The sequence below is a fragment of the Jatropha curcas genome, chromosome 2 (genome assembly GCF_041381405.1).
Source record: "Jatropha curcas cultivar XTBG-Jc1 chromosome 2, XTBG_Jcur_1.0, whole genome shotgun sequence".
NCBI classification, from domain to species: domain Eukaryota; kingdom Viridiplantae; phylum Streptophyta; class Magnoliopsida; order Malpighiales; family Euphorbiaceae; genus Jatropha; species Jatropha curcas.
The window spans coordinates 8,205,214-8,231,031 of record NC_143152.1 but is presented as its reverse complement, the minus strand read 5'-3'; the positions used below and the strand labels follow the sequence as shown (position 1 = coordinate 8,231,031).

The 25,818-nt window shown below is 33.4% G+C and overlaps 1 protein-coding gene and 1 non-coding gene across 2 annotated transcripts; one reads left to right on the top strand and one right to left on the bottom strand.

The window, feature by feature from the left end:
* The first annotated feature begins 5,811 nt into the window (after window positions 1-5,811).
* Window positions 5,812-12,240, top strand: LOC105629469 (Protein kinase superfamily protein). The gene is made up of 3 exons (XM_012211067.3): window positions 5,812-5,978; window positions 6,954-9,258; window positions 11,151-12,240. The coding sequence occupies exons 2-3, from the start codon at window positions 7,181-7,183 to the stop codon at window positions 11,989-11,991; spliced, it is 2,919 nt and encodes a 972-aa protein (XP_012066457.1). The 5' UTR covers window positions 5,812-5,978; window positions 6,954-7,180; the 3' UTR covers window positions 11,992-12,240.
* On the bottom strand, window positions 9,978-10,077 carry LOC149498181 (U6 spliceosomal RNA). Its single transcript, XR_016319857.1, has one exon. It is a non-coding gene; the product is annotated as a U6 spliceosomal RNA (small nuclear RNA).
* Window positions 12,241-25,818: the final 13,578 nt, after the last annotated feature.

Below are 25,818 nucleotides of genomic sequence, written 5' to 3'. Positions count from 1 at the left end.
CCCACAATTGAAGGATGGAGGAGGGATGGCAACAATCTTGTGGATAACAGTCCTAGGTAAAAAACTATACAACCGCTCACAGTTCCACTGCCCCGCGAAATTCACATAAGATATTGCAAACTGATTCTGCATATGAAAAGGAATGGAATGACCACTAAATCAAGAAGCCGGACCCCAACGTCAACCCAACAATCCAACCTAAAACACAAAGCATTACCATTCTCGATCGCCCAAACTAAACTAGCCTGCATTAACGGGAAGGCCTTTTTAATACCCTAGCTACCATCGACAAATTAGAACCATGAACAGGAGAAGGAAACTGCTCATTGCCTAGTTTGTACTTTGACCGAATCACCTGAACCCAGAGAGCCTGACTGTCCGTAATGATTCCCTAAGATAACTTCATCAAGAAAGCTAGATTTAAATCATCCAACCGACAAAAACCAAGACCCCCTTTCCGCTTCGAAAGCTGAACTCAAGACCAAGGAACAAGAGCCAGTTTCCTTTGCTCCACAGAAGCCCACCAAACAAATTGGCAGCAGGACTTTTCAAAAATCGGATAGATGCTCATGGGTAGTTGAGTAGTTTGCATCGAGTAAATAGGAAGGGCAGCTAAAACAGATTGTGCTAGAGTGATCCTACTCGCAAGAGACAAATGAGCAGAATTCCAACTAGCCAACCTCGTCGTGATTGCATCAAGAATGTGCTAGTACGTGTTCTTAGTGATCCGCTTATGGAGGATGGGCATCCCTAGGTATTGCCCTAAGTTTATGGTCTCCTTAAAACCCAACGCCAGGCTCAAAGACTGCTTCTGCGAGATAGGCACATTAGTGGAGTAAAAGACAGTAGGCTTGGAGGCATTAAGCATTTGACCAGAGCATGCACAAAAATCCGCGAGAACCCCCTTAATAACGTCGACCTGCGAGGAAGAGGCCTCTGCAAATAAGAGGAGATCATCAGCAAAGAAAAAGTGAGTTAAAGGAGGCCCATTGGCTTTAAGAGTAATCGATTTCCACAATCCTTGCCTAACAGCCAAAGAAATGCATGTGCAAGAAGCTATATGCAAATTAACAAATAAGGCGAAAGGGGATCTCCCTGTCTAACTCCTCTAGAAGGAAAAAAATTCCTGAAACAACTTCCCATTCCAAGAGACTCCCATCAAAGCTGAAGACACACATTCCATAATAATTCATGTAAGACTAACAGGAAGATCTAAATCCAAAAGAGAATCCGTGAAAAACTCCCATCTTAGTCTATCATAAGCCTTTTCCAAATCAACCTTTATAACCATAAAACCCTTTTCTTCCTTTTTTGCTACGCATCGAATGGATTACTTTTTAGGCTATCAAAATATTATCCATGATTTTACAGTTTGGAACAAAACTGGTCTGGGTAGGTCCTATAACAGTAGGTAAAATAGGCTTAACCCGATTCACAATAACTTTAGTAATGAGCTTTTACATAACATTACATAAACTTATAGGCTTAAATTACGATATAGATACTAGGGAACCAACTTTATGAATGAGAACCAAAATTGTTTCATTAAGAGCAGGATCAATAATATGGCCATTAAACACCCGACGAATTTCTGAGCAAATGGTTGGGGTAACCACAGACTAATGCTTTTGAAAAAAACTTGGATAGAGCCAATTAGGGCTTGGAGCTTTCCACAGCTTCATATCAAAGAGTGCTTTCCTAATTTTCATATCAGAAACCGGCTTAACCAGCGTAGTTAACAACTCATTTGTAATGGCAGGAAACATACCATTAACAGGAAAAATAGGAGAGACCGCATGTTCCTCAGTGTACAGGGTGGTATAAAACTCTATCCCCATCTGCTTCAGTGTAGCCACGTTGTCAATCCAGGTTCCATCTTCATTTTGTAACATCTCAATCCAATTCCGCTTTCTTCACTTCACAGTTTTTAAGTGAAAGTATGAGTTGTTCCTATCCCCCCACTTCAGCCAATTTGCTCACGACTTTTAGAACCAAATGAGGTCCTCTTGGTACAACACCCTATACAATTCAGTTTGCAAATCAGCCTCTAGATCTTGCAAAGTTTGAGAATCTTGAACCTCAAGAGCCCGTTGAATTCCAGAGATACGAGCAAGGAGGTTTCTTTTCCATTTAAAAACATTACCAAAGACCTGAGAACTCCATTCCTTGAGTTGATCAGTGAAGGCAGCAATAGTATCCTTCAAATTTTTTTTCCGAAATCCAAGAAGATTGGACAAAGTCTAAAAAATCCAAATGAGTCAGCCAGGCCGCTTGAAAGCAGAACGACCTAGCACTGTGAGGGGGGGGGGAGCAGTTAAGCTACAAAACTTGATAAGAATGGGTTTATGATCTGAAAATACCCTGGGAAGGTGGATCACAGAAGCCTCTGGAAAGTGAAGATGCCAATTTGAGTTACAAAAAGCTTTGTCCAGTCTCTCATTAAGCCTACCCCTCCTCCACGTCAACTGAGGACCCTTAAAACCTAGGTCCAAAAGTCCAGAATTGAGAAACCAAGACGAAACTGGGACAAATCTTAGTTCTCCTTTGAGATCCACCACTTCTTTCATCCGCCGAAAAGATAGAGTTGAAGTCTCCCGCAACCAACCATGGTTCAGAGATTCCAGCCTGAATTCTCTCTAAATGGTGCTAAAGATTCCTCCGCATACTTGCCACTGAACTGCTGTACACCGCTGTAAACTTCATTTTAAAAATATTGTTTGTGACTCTCTAAAACCTTAACCAACCAATCCTCCTTCCACAAAATCCATTTACCCCCATAAAGCCCAAAGCTTTCACCCTTTGAGAGAAGGGAAAATTGAGTTTACGAATAACATTATCAGCATGCAAGCCACTAATCCTTGGTTCTAACAAGACCAGGACTGAAGGCTGATGCACCTACAGATTTAGCAGTAAATGACGCAAAAACTCGATGCTAGCTGCACCCTAAGTATTCCATAAGAAAACCGACATAAAGGCAAAGCAAAAGAAGAGATCAGTCTCTTAAATAGGGATCCCTTATCTCGTTAGAATACAAAGACTCTTCAGCCTCATCATGATTCTTCTTAGGTCGTGGGGAAATCTCAGTGTTGTCACAGTTATCATTCAATTCTTCAACCATAATGACATCTAAATGCTGTAAGTCTGGAGGTATATGATGGCTACTAGTTTCCCCAGGCCTTGTAGCGCAAGCTTTGGTTTGGACAAAGGAGTTCTCATTTGTATCATTTTGAGTATGGAAAATAACCTCATTACCCTTGGGTGGTTGCACAACTGAATGTGCCAGAGGGTCCAGGCTATTACAAGCTGACACTGCTTGTATTTGAAAGCAAAAAAATTTTCCATTAGAATCCGCTTTTTTATTCCTAACACCTCCCCCAAGACCATTATTAGATTCATTCCTAACCAAGTTGGTAGGATGTTTCTCCTTTCACCAGAATTTTGAGAATGATCTACAGGATTCATATTTACTGCAGACGCTTTTTGTCCTTATTATCCATGTACTCCTGAGCTATGCAAGCCATGCAAAGCAACGTCACCAGCAGTAAAGTCCCTATGATCCTCCTCCCCACTATGTGCCATATCTCGTTGAAGCACCTCAAATCGATTACCCAATTCTATTCCAACAGTATCCCTGTTTGTATATTCTCCTCTATCCCCTGGTCGCCCACCCTTGCGTGTAACCACCATCCAAGGTCCGTATCTAGTAGTGTCGCTAGCCGGGAAATGCGAGTTATGGTGACTAGGCGCAGAAATAGAGACGGCTATAAACTCATTATTTTCTATCTTGAAAGGACAATAATTAGTCTGATGACCCACCTTACCACGTTCATAACACAACTCAGGCAAACTCTCATACTCAACTCGCTGCACCTTCCCATCAAGTAGGAACTGTCCCACCAATGGCTGTTGTGGGTTAACAGAGACAACAAGTCTTGCAAACTTCCCTCGTATCAGATCACTAGTATTATAATCAATTTTGAACACTTTACTAATGGCTGCCTTTATAGCTCGCAGCACTGCTTTATGATATAGATGCAGAGAAAGAACCGACACCCGTGCCCATATCGTTAAAGCTCATACAAAAGTATCAGAAATATCAAATTTTGGTGTCCATGGTTCCACCATTAAATAGCTTCCCATAATAGTCCAACGACCATCCAACAAGGCATGTTGATAATCCACTTCATACGAGAAACGAACCATAAAGAACCCATTACCTAACTCCCATACCTAAGGATTGTTAGTTCCATAAAGAGTGAATTATAGTACAAACAACCTTATAGCTAATGTATCTCCCCATTATACGACATACCATCCCTCTTTTCCATAGCCCAGACAACTTCTCTATAAGCCTTGCGAATATCGATACTGATGGAATAACATTGACTACTGAAACTTGTATCATCCGGAAGAACTTCAAAATCATCATCTCCAACACCCATATCAAAATCATCCAAGTTCCCAGCCATAACTTTTGTCTTTAAAAGAAATCTCTAGTTGCACAAAAGACTCCTCATCTTCACAATGACGAACCTTCTTAATTGCTCGGTTGGATTCAAGCAGCAGCGGGGGTGCCTTCACGGCCGACAAGTTTGCTGTCATAAAAACCCTAGGAGAGGTCTAAACAGTCTATAATAATTTTATTAATTTTAAATTTAATAAGAGGTGATTTGGATTGGTGGATTATGAAATCTATGTAGAAATATTTAGATTTATAAAATCAATGGAATTTATTACATTCTATTACTAACTCTGTTTCTAAATACTTGTCACATTTTGAATTTCATTTCTCTTAAAAAAACCATTAAATTTGTCTAAGTTGTAATAAATTATTGAGTAATTTTACTATATTACCTTCAATTTAGTATATTCAAACATCAAATTTTTTAGGAATTGAAGCATTAATTATTAATCATGTATAAAGGGTATGAAAAAATTTATTACTTCTTAAAACCACAGATGTGACAAATATTTTGAAATATAGTATTTTATCAAATGTAACAAGTATTTAGGAAGAAATATAGTATTTGGCTGAAAAACATTATTTATGAATTTGAAAAATATTTTTATAATAAAATTAAATGATTTAGACTACCTTATTAATAAAAAATAATATAATTGAAAACATTTCTATTTAAAACTGAGCTAGGATAAAATCTATTAATTCTAGGGATTGAGGCTTATTTTTCCTTAGATGATAAATCTATAAAATGTATAAATTTCATAGTGTAAATTCCATCGATTCAAACCACTTCTACAACTTTTAAGGAATTAGCTTAACTATAATCAATACGGTACAATTAAAAAATTAAATATATATAAATTTGTAAACAAATTTTATAAATTCAATTGTATTTATGCCATATCAACTTAGTTAATAAGGTGATGGAAGAGATAGTATTCAATTGATTCGATTTGAACTGAACCAGTGTAAATCTAATAAATTTTTTTTTTATTTTTAAAAAAATAAATCAATCTAAATTGTGAATTAAACAAAATTGAATTTGATTGAACTTTATTTTCAATTTGACTTAATTTTTTTTAAATCAATTATTAAAACTGAATCAATAGCTTAGATTTGGTTCAATAAAAAACTGAAAGTAAATTAGCTCGAACCGGTGTATAAAATTGCCCTTATAATTTATGTCTTGTTTCTGATTTAATTACTCCTCTTCAACTCTTATATTTGTTCATTTTACATTGTCTACACGTCTACATCCATCGCATCTCTCTTTTTCTCTTACATGAGACCCACAAATATTGGTGGGTCCCTTTCCCCTACAAAATAATCAGAGCCCGTATACAAAGCAGGAACCTCTGTATTTTCACTATTTTGTACCTTGTCTCTCTCTCTCTCCCATTTTGGCATACCTTTGCTTCTTCTTTCCCTACCTAGGGTTTTCTAATTCCAAATCTGCTTGATATTTTCATTACCAGATTCTACTATCAATGTGCCTCCACCTTTCATCTTCTTCCAGGTACTGTTCACTATACCTGATCTCTCACTTGCTTCTCCACTTACTCTTGTTTGCTGCTTTTTTTGATGTCGTTTTATGTGTATATTTTAATGCGTTTTCGTTTTCCTGGATTTGATCTTCAAATTTTTTTTTTTTCTGTAAGGTTCTGTGTACTCTGATTCGTGCGAAAAGTACTACTGGCAGAAAGATGCTAGAGTTGCATCTCTCGCTCTCTCTTTCTCTCTCTTGCTTTTTTGTTTTCCTTTTTTTTTTTTTTGAATTTGATTTTACTTTTGTAAGAGCGTTTTGCTATTGTTTAGATTTGTTTCGCTTAATTAATCAGTATCTAGAGTTTGATGAGCTGCAAGTATATGTGAATCGGCTCGACCTCTACTTCTAATTTTGGTTTTCTCAAATTTTGAAAATTGAGCATTTTTTTTTGTTCTTTTGTTGTATTTGATTCAGAAGCTTTACAGGAATTAAGTTAGTTGCTTCAAATTTTGATTTCACAAGGAAAGAAATGCAATGATAAGAAGAGTTTTGCTTTACTTGAGAAAATAAGGACAAGTATAAGAAGGAATTACATCCTCTTTCTATTTCATGTTCAGTTCTCTCCTTTTTTTTTTTTTTTTTTTTCTCTGGTTGTGTGACCAAACATTGTGATTTGTTTGCAAAATAGCAGAGAGCTAAGAAAGCAAAATATTTTATTGTTGAAAAACTGAATAACGTCCTTTGTTCATTTATGTGCTGGCCTATATGGTAGTGCACTTTTGTATACAATTTCTGGAAAACTTGAGCAAATGTGTGAATGGGTGATCACGATTTGATAATATTATATATTGGAAGAGAATAGCTTGTATCCGTTGCATGTTAATTTACACATATTGGGCCGATCTGTGCCCTTTTAACTGTAAAAAAGAAATGGTATTGGACATTGTAGGGTTCTGCCCCCTTGTTATTTTTGGCTCATGTTGTTTTAGTTTTGATGAATTTCAGGGCTTGGATGTTCAATGTCAGAGAGTGTGAAAGGAGCTCACAGACTGTTCATACTTTAAAATATCTCTATCAAAGAAAGTTACAGAGTTAGTGGGCCTCTTCTTCAGATCTTTGAAGGTTCTTTCATCTGAAGTTTCTGGCAAATGGATTAGTATAAACTTTAAGTTCATTAAAACCTTTTTGTTGAACTGTTTCTGCACAAATTTGGAGAGTTAACAGCCAAATATATGGGGTCACATTCTCGCATTTGTGAGATTGTTGAAGCAAGGGAAGAGCTGGATTCGGCAAAAAATTCAAAAAGAACTTACCAATCTCATTCTGGATTAAGTCTGGGTGGCAGTGATAGAGATCCACCTGTGCTTAAACTGGGATACAGAGATTCTTTAGAAGATGATATCAATCAACTTTTTGAGGCTATCAGTCTTAAGAACTCATCTAAGGGTCTCAGTTTTTCAAGTCAAGCAGGCCCAAGCTCAAGTCCTTTAAGGAAAAATGCCATGAAAAGGCCAATAACAGTAGGTGTGCCTCATTCGCCAAGAATTGGGAATGCTGATACTGTGTCTCTGAAGCAAGCACTAAGGGATCTTTGCATTTCTAAAGCATCAGAAATGGCTGCTATGAAACGATTGTCAAAGTCAAGTGCCTCGCCAAGTCTCTCAGAAGCTGGAAGGATAAAGAGTTTGTATAATTCAGTTGTAGTTGAGACTAGTAGATCTGGGCTTCCCATTGATGAAAGCAAAAGGACTCTGGTTGAGATATCTCTAGTGCCAGAAGAAAGCAAATCAAATTATTTTGAGAAGACATCTCAACAACCTCAGGTGCCTAAGATAAAGTCATCAAACCAGAGTGCTCGTTCTTCTTCTCAGTCCCAAGTACTGAAATCTCCCCAGCAAAGTGCTCATTCTTCTCCTCGACTTGTTTTTCCAACAAGACAAAGTGGCCCTGAGACTCTATCGATGGATGATGAGATTTCTTCTTCATCCAGAAAAGTTGGAATGCAAGCTTTAAAGTCACCTGACCAAAGTGCTCTCTCTTCTCCTAGATTTGCTGTACCTAAAAAGCAAAGTGGTACTGAGGCCACCTTGATTAAAAACGAGGTTGGTTCTGCAACAAGAAAAGGTGGAAGTCAAGCAATAAAGTCACCTTCCCAAAGTGCACATTCTTCTCCCAGATTTTCTGTTCCATTGATGCAAAATGGTACTGGGAACACGTCTGTGCAGAATGATATCAATTCTGCATCAACACAAGTTGGAACTCAAGCATTGAAGCCAGAAATGGTACTGAAAGAGAAATGTGTGCCTGCAACTTCCTTATCATGTTCTGATTCTGTTGACAATACACATGATGAAGATTTAAGTGTTGCCACTTCAACAAAGGTAACAAGAAAAGCATCAGCACCTAGATCAGGTCGAAAAGGCAAGTTATACTCTCATCCTTCAAATAGTGGAAACAGAGTAAGCAAGCTCACAAGAAATACTCCACGTTTAGCAAAAACGATTGTGATGAACAAGAGTTCTGTTAAGAAGAAAATAAAGCAGGGTGTAGCTACCGCTGCCCGCATTACTAATGAAGGCATTAACAGCTTGTCTCCTAATACCAGTCCGTTGGTTTGCCATAAATGTCAATGTGCTTTAAGAAATGTGACTGAAGATTCAAAGCAAGATTGTGCAGTCTCCTTCTCTGCCAGTTTTAGTGCTGAGGTTAGCTCAAGCAATGTAGAAGATGGTTCTAGTAAACCAGACATCAGTTCAAGCAATTGCAGTGGAAGCAGATCTGTTGTAAAAGCAAAAAAGAATTCAAAATCAAGAGAAAAGGGAGAATTCTCGCAAAGCTCAAAGAGTAGCCTTGGTGAGTATAGTACTAGTACAAGCAACAGCGACGAGAGCAACACAAGCAGGCCTAGTTGTTGCAACAGACCCCACATGTCAAAGGATGTCAGATGGGAAGCTATTCGTCATGTTAAGATGCAAGATAAAGTCTTGGATTTGAGGCACTTCAACATCTTAAAGAAGCTCGGTTGTGGAGATATAGGGACTGTGTATCTTGCTGAGCTACTTGGTTCAAACTGCCTTTTTGCAATAAAGGTCATGGACAATGAATTTTTGGCAAGAAAGAAGAAGATGCCAAGAGCTCAAACTGAGAGAGAGATATTGAGAATGTTAGACCATCCTTTTCTACCCACACTGTATGCTCAATTTACATCAGATAATTTGTCATGTTTAGTTATGGAGTACTGTCCAGGTGGAGATCTACATGTCCTTAGGCAGAAGCAGCCTGGTGGGAGTTTCCATGAACCAGCAGCCAGGTAAGACATTTAGAAGAGTTTTGCATTTAGATTAGTATTAGTTCTGATGTTCTGGCTCCTAGATCTGCATTTTGCATAATCAATTACATGATAAGTGCATAATATGAACGCAATAAACAAGACAGAAACTTGACTAGGATCTTCCAGATTTTGGTCTCACTTCTAACATATGTTATCTTGTATGCATTTTTAATTTTGAAGGTAATATCAATTGTTGTTACTGCATTCTTGAGCTTTGACTGATTATTTGCACCTCCAAATATATTTTTGTCCGTTCTTTTGTTAATTTAAACTAAAGTTTGTGGGAGCAACAATTCTTCCATTACCCTTTGGGCAGTTCAGTTGCATGCCTAATTTGTTAGATTATCCAACTTTGATGTCTATTCGGTTGCAGCTTCGTGCAAGTCAAGAGATTAAGTGTCTATGTTACATCTAATATGCTAATAGCACCTTAAGGATTGTTATTCTCTTGGAGCCTGAGTATGACTATGAGGTTTGATGAAGTTGTCATCTATATGATTTTGTATGTCAAGTACTCATCTGTCTTTAATTTGGAGTTCCATTTTATGGCTTAGGAAAGTGTCTGTGGGCAGAGTTGTATTCATATTTTCTGCAAATTCCTGCAAAACAGCACTGCTTTGTTTGAGCCTAGTTTAGAATTTTCTAGGAGTTAGTTTATTTTGGTTCCTATTTTTAATGCTCTCAAATATTTCCAATAGTGAAATTTCAACTTTATCTTGATTTGTCCATGCCATCATTTTACCAGTCTGATGCTAATCTTCTCTATACGGTTCCAGTTTTATTGGATCTCTCTGAGAGACTGGTCTTTTGGTTTCTTTTGGAAAATTTCCTTTGTTAGAGGTAGCCCATAAATAATGTGGGTAATCTAGTTATTTTCTTAGTTTGGTCTGAGTTGGAAGGCATGTGAGTCTATTCGATGTACTCTCTTTATATTTTTCCTCTTTTTAATCCGTACTCTATCTTAGAAACTCTGTAGTTTTTATTCTCAAAGAATTAACCCTTATCACACAATGCCTTTCATCCAATAGCTATACATTCCCAATTTGTGCACTGCAGATTATCTTTTGTTTCTGTCCACAGCCCCCAGGGAACTTCCAAATTTCCTTCTTTTATTATTTTGTTCAACTTGTAGCCTTTCATGGTTGCCTTCACTGCTTTACATTTACAAATTCCATTTATCAACATAATCATCCAGCTTTTGCTTTCAAAGTATTGAAACAACAGTTTAATCACCCAACCCTACTCCTGATGCAAATTGTTAAACTTTTATTCTTATTTCCTTCCTTTGAATAGCTGCAAATGCTATCATCCACATCCCACCTTCAAACCCCCAATTTTGTAAATCCCACCACACAACAAGCGCATAGGGGCACATAGCTATAAGCTAAAAGTATTACTTCTATTCTTCAATCCATATTTCACCACCTTCTCTCCACCTCTCTCCAGCATCTTTTCATTGACAACATCGCCACATGTAACCAAGTAGCCTGTATTTTTCCATTGATATTTTTCTTTTGCAGAAAACGCCAAGATCTCTTAAATAAGCTTGATGCCATAAGTAACTCTATTTTCTGCTGCCACAGAATAGTATCATGAACTTGTCAATCTAGACTATATTCTTGGTCAGAGAAGTTTGTGGCTCAAAGTTTGTTTGCGGCCTATGTAACATATTATATTGTGCACAATCCACCTACAGCTATGGGTCATTTTTTTCATTCGTCCTGCTTTCATTTCCTTTGTGGTCTTAGATGTGGAAAACCAACACGAGAAACACCTTGCACATTTGATGGGATTCTTTTTCATGGCTGATAATTCAGCTTTTTTTTCTCATGTGATATTTTGTTACTGAACTTAAACTGTCATATATGTAGGTTTTATGTTGCTGAAGTTCTCCTTGCCCTAGAGTACTTGCACATGCTTGGAGTTATCTACCGTGATCTGAAACCGGAGAACATCCTTGTTCGAGAAGATGGCCACATTATGCTAACAGACTTTGATCTCTCACTAAGATGCAGTGTAAGTCCAACCCTTCTGAAATCACCTGATGGCGATCCTGTAAAGGTTTCTGGCCCATGCACTGAATCTAGTTGTATGGAACCTTTCTGCATTGAGCCGTCATGTCAAGTTCCCTGCTTCAGTCCTAGGTTTTTACCTGCTACGGCAAAAACAAGGAAGTTAAAAGCTGAAATGGCAACCCATTTGAGGTCATTGCCACAGCTTGTGGCGGAGCCTACTGATGCACGTTCAAATTCCTTTGTTGGGACCCATGAATACCTGGCCCCTGAAATTATCAAAGGAAAGGGTCATGGAGCAGCAGTTGATTGGTGGACCTTTGGTATATTTCTTTATGAGCTTTTATATGGTAGAACACCGTTCAAAGGTTCTTGCAATGAAGAAACATTAGAAAATGTAGTGTCGATGAGCCTGAAGTTCCCTGATAGTCCACTTGTTAGTTTTCAGTCAAGGGATCTTATATGGGGATTGCTGGCAAAGGATCCTGAGAATCGGTTAGGAACAGAGAAAGGTGCTGCTGAGATCAAGCAACACCCTTTCTTTGAGGGCTTAAATTGGGCATTGATAAGATGTGCAATTCCACCGGAGCTACCAGAATATTATGATTATGGATTTTCATATCCGTCCTCCAATGAAAATAGCAGCAAGTATTTGGAGTATAAAGCTACTGGTGAGCACCTTGAATTTGAGTTGTTCTAAATGTGGTTTTTCTCCTTCACTGTTGTAACTATAATGGAGCTTACCATGTAAATTTGATTGAGAATATTGTGGTATAGCAGTTATTTGTGGCATGAAAGTCACTTGGCGGCTGAGCAATTGAGTCATGGCTTAAGGGAGGCAATGATGGACCATTTGTCCAATTTCATGAGCCCTCTTAAGACCAGATTTTGTAACATCAAATTATTCATTTAGCTTGTACATGTCCTTCCTTCAAGTTTTCTTCTGTTAGTTTCGTCTTCGGCCATGGCTCCATAAAAAAGCTGATCCTTTCCTTTTCCATTTTCTGCTTCCTAGTAAATATATGAGCCAGATCTTTTCATCTGATTTTGAGTTAATCTTTTGGCTGCAATTAGATTACGTGGTTTTAAGAGTATTTAGGCTGTTTTAAGAGTATATTACGCTTAGAATGCATAATCTTGTATGAAGGCAAGTAAAACGTGCATTGCGCTCGTAAATTTTCTCTTTTATATTATATAATAATATTTTTTTTTAAAAAAAAAAATCTAGTTTTGATTGTCATAATTTATTATTACTTTTCTTAATTTTTTGATTGTAAATTGGTTTGATTTAATAATTGATTGTCTTGATAATTTTTATGGTTGCACATATATGTTTTTCGTCATATGTTAATTGTTGTTCTCACTTGTATTTTAATTTTATATATGTATAAACCTCTTATTAATGCACCATTTCTCTTAAGTAGTTATAAGTTTATCGAATGGTTTGAGTTAAGCTACAACTAGGGTTCTGGAGTTATTGATCTGGTCAAATAGTTAATGAAATGTGAAATTAATAATTAAATTTATATTTCTATAATATTTCCCTTAATTTAGTGTATAATTTACAAGATTTGGTGAAATTCGGCCGGCCGGAGTAGTTAGGGTGTGTCACAATCTAAATTGACATATCATCTATTTTACTTTATTTTTAGATATTTTTTATTAATATTTTTAATATTTTGAATATTCAATATTATAAATAATTAAATCCATTAGTTAATTGATATATATAATTTTTTTAATTCAGAATTTAAATGTTAAAAAAGGTAAAATTATTTTTTAAAATAAAATATAAAATAAATAGATAACAAAATATAATACTTTAGTATTGTTGAATCAGTTAATATTATTTTACTTAAAAATTCATTATTAGTGATTAATACTTTAGTATTTCATTCTTTTTTTGTGAGTATCATCATGAATACTAGTTTAGTATTCCATATTATTATTATCTCTTATAAAATCATTTAAAATTTAGTTCATGTTTTTATACATGAAATAATTATTAAGTCAATAAAAACATATTTTTGATAACAAAATTAAAAATTATTGATAGCAAAAATAAATAAATTCTAGATAGTTAAAAACAATTAAAATTAAATATATATACATATGTATGTCAAAATTTTTCTATAATGAGATTCTAATTTCTAATTTCTAATTAAAATGGAATAAAACTTCTTGATTAGTATTCCTAATATATAATTAATTTAATATAGTTATAATTTTTTAAAAAATATAATTTATAGTATATAAAATAATATGTCGTCAACTTACCCTAAATATAATTTATTATAAAAAAATATATATCAACTTATCCTTAATAGAATATATTTATTGTAAACAAATATTAATTATTTATTTATACTAATGAAACGTAATAAGAAACTAAAATAATATGATAAATGAAAATTATAAATAATATTTATATAATCACTTGGTCTCGTTTGATATAATTAATTATATTATTATTGTATGTTTATTATAATCTTATTATATTAAAAAATAAATGTGTATAAAATGATATATTATTTAAAATAAAAAATTTTTATCGCATTTTGCAATAATATAATGACACATAGAGTTTTATATTTAAATATATTAACTAAAGAATTTATGTTTAAATAGAAAAACTAATAACCGATCATAAATAAATTATCTTTATTTTCAATTAATAAAATCAATCCATAAATTTAGTAGGTACACATATACTAAGTAAAAAATTATTATTTTAAATAGAAAAATTAATAACCAATTAAAATTAAGTCACCTTTATTTTTCAACCAATAGAATCAATATATAATTTTAGTAAGAGTGTATATACTACCTAAAGAATTTATATTTAAATAGATATGATAATTTTGATGTCTAAACTTTCATTTATTTTTTCTATTTCGATGTCCGAACGAAATATTATCAATCGAATTTTCAAACTTTTTAATATTTGCAACCATGTGTCTTCGACAAATTTTGATAGCCAAAACACAGCTGAGCAGCTGGGGGAGCCATTTTAGCTAGCGCCGACATGGTTAAATTTTTTCCACACCTCATGACACATCGACTCCACCTCATCAAGATATTCTAAATTCCCCTTATACCCTTCATTTAATGCACCAAACCTAACATGACAGCTTTATATTGAAGTTGTTTTCTTCTTCCTAGGCTTTAAAAAGTTATATGTGAATTTGGAAAGACATTAGGAATGAAAAGAATGAATTGTCGCTATTGTAGAATGGAATGCGATGGCCAGTTAGGACTTCATGGATGGAGTGGAATCCTTGAAGGCATTTTGTTGCTTGCGAAATTCAATTGGTGAATTAATCTTCATTTTCCCTATTTTCAGCAATATTGATCATAAAATATAATTGATAAATGAAAGCTTCTTTTTTCCAAGGTTCATATAAACCATGGGTGTGACTTATTTGAGTGGAGTGATTTTGCATTATGTACACGATCGAAGAGCATTATACCTAATGATTGAAGAGAAAGAAGGAGATGAAAAAAGAGTTAAAGGAGAGGGATGAAGAGCTATAGAGAAGCTGGCGACGCGAGAAAATTCTATGGTTGTGTCTTATTGTTTGTATGATAATTATTATATTCAAATGAATAGAAAACTTGTCTCAGTATATTGGGGAGTATATTGTGGGTTTGTTGTGGCGTTTAAGATAGAAAATATATTGGTTTTTTGAGACCCGCATGCACTGTTTGTGATGTAGTTATGTGATGTTGAATGATAACAAGAAATTTCGTTCCTAAGTTATTTGGCCACCATGTATTTGATGAAAGTTTTAAAAGAGAAATTTTCTCAATTTATCTTATCACAAATCACTGAAATTTCAAGCCTTGTACTGTAATATTCCATACTTCCACAAGTCAATATAAATCACAATGTATCATAAAATTCGCAATCGTTTGCCTTTGAATTAATAATATGTCATAGGACATTGCAATTAACACAAAAGATCCATTCATTCATAATATCGTAGAATAACAAAAAGATCCATTCATTCATAATAACAGAGAATAGAAAAATATGTCAATTTGATATTGTCAACTTCACATATAGTTACAAAATATTTTTTATGGAGCTGTCTTATTAAAATAAAATAGTACAACATTGTTTTTCAATAAAAATATTGTCACTGAGATGTCGTATTTGTGATGGATTCCTAAGTCTACAAGACATCTTATTGCTCTAAAGATGCCAAGTTACTGGGGGCTTCATCTACCGTTTTTTCTTTGATGATTTTGGCCTCATACTATCAATCAAAGCTTTCTTGGATTTTCTCTGGGAAGCAGAAGCTTGAGCCCTTTTCAGATTGTTTTTTTGCTTCTATTTACATCAAACAAGAGTTTTATTCATCACCAAATGTAACCATCCTAATTTAACAAGTGGTTAATGTGCTAAGTTGTATGTTTACCTCCAACAATGTTCTTATGACATACTAATTTTCCTTTTCCATAATCCTAACTTAACAAGTAGTTAATGTTGTTGAGTTCTATGTTTACCTCCAATTGTGTTCCTTGTTGGGTTTCAATATCAATTATACGCAATGGAATAAGATAATTCTAGCAAAATAATTATCCCAACAAGGATCCGTTTAAATGATTAAAGCAAAAAAATTGTTTAGAAGAATACTTCTTTTGCAGATTTTTCGAAACTTCGATCTACGCGGCTAGGTTGTCTCAAACCACAAGTCGTCAAAGTGTCCGACCTCTAGTAGTATCCATACGAATAGACAATCGAAAAACTCTAAAACTATTTTAAAGGGTTTAGAGGTTAAAGAGTATGATGATGTTAGTTATATTATGCTCTATGTTTAGTTTTGTGACTATGAGCAACAACTAAAACAATCTTTAGACTGTCTCTTAAACCTTATATATGAAAACCTTAGGTCATAAATAAATAAATTATAATTATTTATTTAAACCTTTTAGATAAACTAATATTAAGAATGTGCTTTGCACATAAAAACTCGTTGTACTTACCTGTTTTTTGTTTTTTATTTATAAATATAGTTTATTGATTTTTCTATAATATAATAAAAATGATAATAAATTATTGAATAAAAAAATATTAATTAGGTGTTTTTTAATCAATATTTTACTATAAGTATTATAATATGTATGTAGACAAAATGAATGAATATTATAAAAAAAAATCAAAATTGAATGAAAAAAATAAAACTTTATGATTGAAACAATATGGAAAGTAAAAATAATTATAACTCAAGTAAAATAATATCTTTAAAATTAAGAAGTAAAATGATAAGAAGAAAAGTTTTTGACATATAATAGTAAACCCTATAGCCAAAGAAAAATAAAATTGGTATGGTGATTTTTTCTGTAAGTATTAAACATTTATATTGATAGTCTATAATAAATTGGTATTTTAATAAGATTTCTAATTGAGTTATTGTAACATCCCTTCTCGGTCCACCCGTTAACCCGAATGAACCGAGCCGAGACGCTACAATCTGGTTGAACTTATATCCTGTCATGCTGATATCATCCTGTATGCTAAATATGAATATAAAACACTCCCAATTAAACTTCAAACTTTCAATATCTCCAACTAATCATCATAACACAACAACACTTTATATATATAGTCATAACTGTATAAATCCTCAATAGCATTTAATATCCAGCAATTAATTGCATTCATGATCTATATCAAGTCTTCATGACCTAATCATACCAACTATAGTAAAATATGTCAAGCATTTCCTCCAAATACTTACACCACAATAATTACATGCTTCAATTATATTTCCAATCACATAAGCTCTATCAAATGTAATAATTATACATGCCATAAATCTTAATACATGCCATAATTCTTAATGATATTACTCTCGATCTACTACTCCCAAATTCGTCACTTCTGTTTTGATAGTACTCTTCAAGTCTTCAAGTAGCAACCACGATCTTCAACCTACGCGTGATAAAAATCGACGCGCTGAGTATAAAACTTAGTGGTGCTCATAATTCACATACTTAACAAAGTGTGATGGCAACTAACTTAAAATACAAATTTCATAAAGCATTGATACTCATAGAATCAGTAAATTTCAACATGAATGTCTCTTTGTAGCAACGAATAAACTTCTAATTCATAAACATAAATAATTTAGTTCTACTTATCTCATAACTCCTTTACATGAACCTTTAATCATACATTATGATACTATCATGATCTTACCTGCTGTTCATTGTGTTGTATGAATGAAATCAATAAACATGTAAGACTACATAACAGTATATGTTCATTGTCTTACTTGCTATTCATTATGCTGTATGACTTATGCACTTTTAGTCACATCATATAAGTTATGATTAATAACATCTCATGATTGTATGGCTCCTTAAAGCTTCAATAAAGAAACTTGTAAGCATATATAGCATTATACTTTCATGATCTTACCTGATGTTCTTTATGTTGTATGAATTCTGCAACTTTGATTAAACTCAGTGAATATCACAATGAATAAAGGAACATATAAGCACATACATATGTAGAAATAAACATGTACTCACATATGGAATGTAAGCACACATATCATGATACTTTCATTTTACCTTGATGATCTTTCTTGTTGTTTAGTATACTGTATGATTCATGCAATGTTATGTCAAGATATCTGTATGGCTCCATAAGGTTATAGTGAAACCGAAGTGATAAGAAAAACTGTATGAAACTGGATGAAACTGTATGTTTGGCTGCTATGGCCTATATAATCATATCCACTCAACGGCCTGTAGCCGGAGTACCAAACTGTATGGGGCGCAGATCTGCTATTCTATGTCGCGACATAGCCTTATCTACGTGGTTTCTACCTAACCTCAATGGAGCATATTAATGGAATGACAATAGATAAAACAAAAGCAAAGTAACTGTGTCATAATTTGCATGCTTGTGTCATGTTATTTTCACATGCTTGTGTCATAAAAATTAACTGCTTCATCATTTCATAAAATTTACTGCTTACCTGTATGTTGATAGCCTCGCCAAGCGGGCAACTTGTGTCATGTTAGTTTCACACCATTTGCATGCTTGCATTTTGTGTTTATACATGTGTTCATGTTGTCTTTTTTCTTTAAAATAGTTGAAGACATACAAGTTGAGAAAAGGAATACAATTGCATAGAATTCATAACTTTATACACCATTTCACATCATTTCACAATTGCATAGAATACAATTACAAGTTGTGTTTACCTCATTTCACATCATTTGCATGCTTGCATGTTGTTTTGATGCATGTTCTAATGTTGTCTTTTTGTTTTAAAATGATTGGAGGCATACAAGTTGAGCAAAGGAATACAATTGCATTGAAAATGAAGTCCAAAAGAGCATCAGAACACAATTCGCGAGCGCGCCTTGCAAAGTCGCGAGCGCGAGAAGTGCAAAATGAGAGTCAGAGAGTTTCCAGGCACAATTCGCGAGCGCGCAAATGAAATTCGCGAGCGCGCGTCGTGTTTTCCAGCCTGCGCAGTCTGTACTATTTTGGTCATATCTCTCAATTTACAACTCCGATTTGGGTGATTCAAAAACCCATGTAAAGCTAACACATAGAGGAACAAATAACTCTTCTATGACACTTCCTAATTCCATCGTTAAATGGGGTAAAAAGCAAGGTGAAGTTACTGGTAACTTTTCCAGCAAAACTTGTTTCAGCATGAACTCAATATCTACTTCATTTATTCATTTCATCTCATGCTTTTTCACCATTTTTAGTCATCTTACTCAACATGAAACAACATATTTTCTCATTATCAACACACCACACAAATTCTCATGCAAGGAAATTAATTAAACTAAAAGAGATAGCACACCTTCACTCCAAAAAGCTTAAGCTCTTCTTTTTAGCTTCCTTTTTCTTCTACCTTTGAGCTCACCTCTCCTATACATGAGAATTCTTATGAATACTCTACAATATCAACAAATGATTCAAGTATGAAATTCAAGAAGGTTTACTTACTTGGATAGAATAGAAGTTGAATTAATGCTTGAATCCCATTAAAATCTTCACTACCATTAAAAGTGATGGAGAAAGGAAAGTGGAAGAGGAAAGTAGAGGAAGAAGATGAAGATAAGGATGAAGAAATGAAAAATGAAATGGAACTCACGGGTAGTCTCTAGAATATCAATGATTTTTATGTGAAAATTACCAAATGGTACCTCAAGTGTCAAAATGGTACAACTCAATACCTCAACTTTATACTTTAGTGCAAGCAAGTCCTAATTCTTATACTTTGATCTTTTTGTTTCCTTCAAGTAAGTCCACTTCTTTTCCTTATTTCAATTACCTCCCATTCTACCCCACTCTAGACTCTAATGGATCGAACCGGGTTTTAGATCAGCCCGACTCGACTCTAAGCATCAACTCGATTCAATAGAAAATGGGACGTTACAGTTATATTATAATTCATAAATTATTCATAATTAAGATATTATTTATACATCTTATATTTAACTATTGGAAGTACAATAATAAATTTAAATAATAAGTACGAATTTTTTAATTCTTTTAATCTAATTATTTTTATAATTTTTTTTAGAATTGTATATTATAAGAATTAGCTAACATAGCTAAGTTAATCATAGATATCAATTTATCATTTATTATTTCATCATTTAATTATTTTATTAATAGTTTTATTTGAACTTTAGTTTTTTTATTAATTTAAATTAATATAAAATAAATTTATATAATTTTCTATCAATTGAGTTAAAATATTTTGACAGATGCTTCTTAACTAAATCTTCAATTTTATTTGATAATTGATTTTTATTTTAGGGTCAGGTGTTAGATTATTTAATAATCTATATTTGGCCCATGTGATTAAAGGGCTGGTTCTAATTAAGGTGTCCCAAGATGATGGTTACTGGGCTTAATCGATAAGGGCCAGTTAGGGTTTTAATATCATTCCTCTGCCTTATAAAAGATAAAGGAATCATCAGTTTATGGTTGACACAGAAAACAAAACAAAATAGAGAGTGTGACGGCTGCCTCAAACACATACAGTGATAGCTTGTTTGAGAGAGTATGAAAAGAAACTCCCGTAGCTGTTGATAATTCTCTGACCATTGAGAGAAAACTTACGGACAAAAGGCTAGAGGAAGAAACATAGATCTGCTGTTATGGTGAGAATCGAATTGCTGCAACGAGGTAATCCATAACGTAGATCTGTTGTTATGGATCAAGGCACGCTTCCGATTATTGTATATTTCTGTCAAACAAATTCTATGAATAATATATGTAGGCTATATTAAAGATTATTCAACATGTGGTATCATAGCTTGTACCTGTTCTAGATTTATTTGATAGTGTTTTGTTGGACTTCATTAATGAAAATTAATTTCGTATTGTGAATTTGATTTATCTGGTATAAGTGAAGCCAAAAAAAAATTATAGAAATTGAAAACTGTTTGTTTTCTTTATGCTCTATAAATTATTATGCTGTTATTTATAGAGAATAGTTATGACATATTATTGCATTATGTCATTAAAGTAATGAGATCTTAATTCAATCTCATAAAAGTTTTGCATTTTAATGAATGAAAAACTTGTTAGTCACCAAAGTGGCCTTGTTTGAATTATTTTAGACATTGATTTTGCAGTTTTCAATTGTTCATGTTTGTGTGATGCCGTCAAATGACATGAAAGTTAAAACTGAACAATTGAGATCATTGATTATAATTTGTTAGGTTACCCAAAGGTAGGCCATTAATTATAATCAATGACATTAAAGAGACTTATCATTGTACTAATTAATATGAATGTATATCCAAAGGTAACATGCATATTGTATGGAACATTATTGAATAGTTGAATGGAATAATAAAAAAAAAATCGTAACTGGATTCCAAAAAGGAGCATGGGCATACTGCAATAAGCACGGGCGTGCTTCTCTCTGACTTGCATAAAGGTTCGCAAGTTGCTCCACATCAATGAAAGTCTGTAAAGTATTTTCTTCTTGGCATCATTATTGATTAAAGCTATGCATTTAAATATTACCCAAAGGTGAATCTAGATGCATAATTAAGGTTGTTATTTGTTTGAATCCATTTATGTTTACTCAAAGCATTAACGTATGAGTATATGTGTAATGTTGCAACTTCTTTTAACATGTTTACTATGGGCACTGGGTTGATTAAATTCAATGGATTGAACTATGTTGATTGGTCCGAACAAATCCATTATCAGTTAGAAGTTCTGGACTTGGATTTGGCATTAGTCTCTGAAAAGCCAGCAGCCATTATAGAGACCAGCACTGAAGCTGACAAATCCCATTATAAGGCTTGGGAGCGGTCTAACATGTTGAGCTTGAACTTAATGAGGATGACAATGGCTGAAAATGTTTAGCCATCAATGCCCAGAATAGACAATGCTAGAGAGTTCATGCTGAAAATTAAGGAATACTCCCAATCGGACATAGCTAACAAGTCCATCGTAGGATCCTTGATGAGTGAGCTAACGACCAAGAAGTTTGATTGGTCACAATCCATTTATGATCATGTGACTGGTATGCAGAATTTGGCAGCCAAACTAAAATCAAAGGGAATGGATGTGAGTGAATCCTTTTTAGTTCAATTTATTATTAACTCACTTCCTCTTGAGTTTGGTCAGTTCCAAGTGAATTACAACACCCTCAAGGAAAAATGGAACATTCAAGAAATCAAGGCCATGTTGATACAAGAGGAAGGGAGATTAAAGAAATTGAAGGAACACTCTATCAATCTCACATTTCATAATGGAGCTAGTAACAGCAACAACAAATCAAGGAAGAGAGGCAAGAAAAGGGACAGTGCCCCAATGAAAGTTAATGAGGGCCAAATCCGTAAGGAGTTGAAGTGCTACTTCTGTAGGAAGAATGGTCACCTCAAGAAGGACTGTCCTAAAAGTAAGATTTGGTTTGAAAAGAAAGGTATACTTTATGTTTCAGTATGTTTTGAATCAAATCTTATTGAAGTGCCTAATAATACCTGGTGGTTAGATTCTGGTGCAACTACTCATGTAACACCCACCGGCCAATCCCGGAGAACCAGACGGCGGATGCCACAATCGATGCCGGAGCACCGTCTTATGTCACTTATTAAAGCTAGATCACAAATTAGAAGTGGTAAGAAAATAGTAAATAGTAAATAAAATATTAAATATGCATAGTAATTTTTTCGGACTAAAATAATACCAAGTCCCAGACCGATGGTACTATTCACAGACCGGTAAATCACTATTACCGACACTAACAGAAAATCAAACTATTACAGGGATGCCAACTGCAATGATGCCACCATCTTAAGAGTAAAGGATTCGTCAGAGGAGAGTCCCGCCATCACATAGCAGATAACTTGCTTATTGTTTTTATTTTATTTTCTAACTTTTTATATTGCACTTGTATTATCATTAGCAGTAACAATATTCAATATAGATGCGTGTTATGTATACATGAACTGGGTGGTGTACGACTTCTATTTTAACGATATGAATGAAATCCTAACAATTTATGCAAATGTGTAAATTTCATAAATGCAATTTTCCAAAAGTTTTTGCAATTCATGCATAAATGCATATGTATGAATTCATGATTGCTTAATTATGAATGCGTGATTTTTGAGAAAACAAAATGGAAGCTATTCAATTAGATCCAAAAGAGGGTCAAAGTAAAAAGTCAAAATAACAAGAGGGCTAAAAATAGGAAAAAAAGGATCACACTTGGGTCTGAGCTAATGACCACTGGCCCTAGGCAACTAATCGCCAGGTGGTTAGCGGCCAACTTAAATTTTTTTATGTAACCCTTTTTAGCAAATTTTTGACTCAAACCTCGTTTTGCATGCGGCCAAAACAAACACTAATAGAAGTGCTAGGTTTTTCAATTTTTTAATTTTGCTTCTTGTTATTTTTTGCTTTCCATTTGGCATATGAAAATGAATTGGCTTTGCACATGATATGTATCTATGGAACAAAAATCTAGAAAAGGTAGAGAAAATTAATCTAGTTTCTTATGATATAGTATTTGTGCTGACCCTTAGAGGAGTTAAGGTTGACTAGGACTTTTTGAGGGAATGCCTTAACTTCCCCTTTTTGCAAAACCCAAGACCTTACTTCAAGAAAAATCCAAAAGCCTAATAAAAAACACACCAACACAAAAAAGAATGCAAGTAACGCCAAGTACAATGGATGCCACTGCAAGAACCATTCTCCATTCCTCTCAGTCTCATCTCAAACTCTTTTCATCTTCCTTTTCTATTTCTCTTTCTCTTTCTACTAAATTACCAGTTTACTTAAATCTAAATCTCTTGAAAAAAAAATCATATCTTCCTCTCCTTTCTCCCTACTACTAGATGCCAATAATTGTACTCATCAAGCCTCTACCACAAGTCCATAAAGCCTATAATGCATTTTCACTTTCACAAAAATCCAAATAATGATAAAGAAATTGAAGCTTGAATACGTTGAAAATGGAGCTTAAATGAAGTATATTTATAAGAAATTCTACAAGAAAGGGGATTGCTTGAATTCCTTACCATACAATAACCTTAGGTTAATCTTTTGGTTTTAAAGACATAGCTATAAAAGATTGAAACAAAGCCGTAATCTTCAAAGAATGAAGTTTCGGATTCTTCAACCTATAAAAATACTCAAGGCCTAAAAAATCCAAACATCATCAATCGAATTAGACACCATTTCATCACTTAAACTGACTTGATTGAGAAAAATTAAGTTCTTGCATATCATGCATAATTGCATAATAAACACATAAGGAGAAATGGAGGGCAAGCGGATTTGTATTTGTGTACGTGAGAGAGTAACTGATCCAACACGTCGTGGTCGAGAAAGATAAATATGAAAGGAAGAGAGTTGGCACCATAAATTTCTTCATTTGTAGCAAAGTAAGGAGGCCTAAACGAAGATTTGGTGGATAAGAAGGAGATAATGTGTGTTAGATTCCTTTTAAAAGGTCATTCAAGATGATCTGTGGTAGAGATTGCAGTTAGCGGCGGAAGCGGGACATGTATTTTAAGGTACTCGCCCGCTCTAATATCTTTAATGAGGGTACGAGTAGTTATAAAAGGATTTGAGGTGGGTACGGATAGTGAAATTACTATTCGCAATGAATAAGCATATGATGCGAGTATAGATCTATTGGTACTCGCTACTATTACCCGCTATATTAAATGAGTTTGATTAGAGTACCCAATCCATTTATTAATAAAAGATGCATTTTAAATAAGTTCGGATTTGAATAGTTTAAAATTTACGGATATCATATCCATTTAAAGAATACTTTAAACGATTTTAGGACGGATATAAATAATAAATTTTTAAACAAGTTCGAACATAAGTACTATAGATATTTAAACGAATTTTGGGATAGTATGGATAATAAAATTCAAAGCGGATATAGGTATGAGTAGCTCAAAATTCGCAAGTATCTACCCTGCATCCATCCTTAATCACGATGGTTGATTTAAATGTGCAATTTTAGGACTTACATATTTTTTTTTTAATTGATTTAAATGTGATTTAATTAATTAAAAAATACTCCTCCATCCCATATTTTTTTTTCTAGTTTGACTTACATACTGATTAAAAATATTTAATAATGTAGTTAAATTATAATTTTTGTTTTTTTCTTAATACACCCTTATTTTAATGTCCATTAAAATTAAATGATTGATGTTAAATTGTTCTTGGAATTATTCAAATTATATATGAAATATTAGAAGATTAAAGGTTGATATTTTAATTTTATTTATATCGAGATTTAATTAATAATAATTTAGTAGTTTTACTGTTATATTTACTGACAAAAAACACATAAGGGTAGAATAATTAAAATTCAAAAATTATCTATACTATATATAAATGTGGGAATAGGGGGACAAAAATGAGATTTTCTATAATACCTTGGATTAATTTGAAATTTCCAATACATCCATTTAACTAGATTTTTATGCATGTTAATCGGAGGAAACCATTTACCCTTTTCGTTGTATTTTTATTGTCTTTCAATTAGAGAAAATAGATTCCATTTATCCTTTTGAATACACTTTTAGTTAGATTTTTCATGCATTTTAATTGAAAAAAATATGTATATGTACTTTCTCTATTTGATTTTGCTTATTATTGTCCAATAATTTTATAATTAATAGATTTTGATGTTCTTAATTATAGATTCTCATGTGATATTTCTTTCTAAAATGTAAATCGAAAACCTTAATTTAACTATTGAAAATGAAATTTTAAATTTTAAATTAATTACTTCTGAATTTTTAAAATATTGATAAACACTTTACTATTAAAGTCTATTAGTTAAATATAATAAAATTAATATAAAAATTTTAAAATATATTCTTTATCTTTGATTTTTTTTTTGGAGATGATGGTGTATACTTATTTGGACTATTTACACATTATTATATTTAACTAATATTATATAAAAAATAGCTATTTGGACATATTTGCTATCATTTTCATTTTCAGTTTTTGTATATTAAGGATGAAATAATGGAAAAA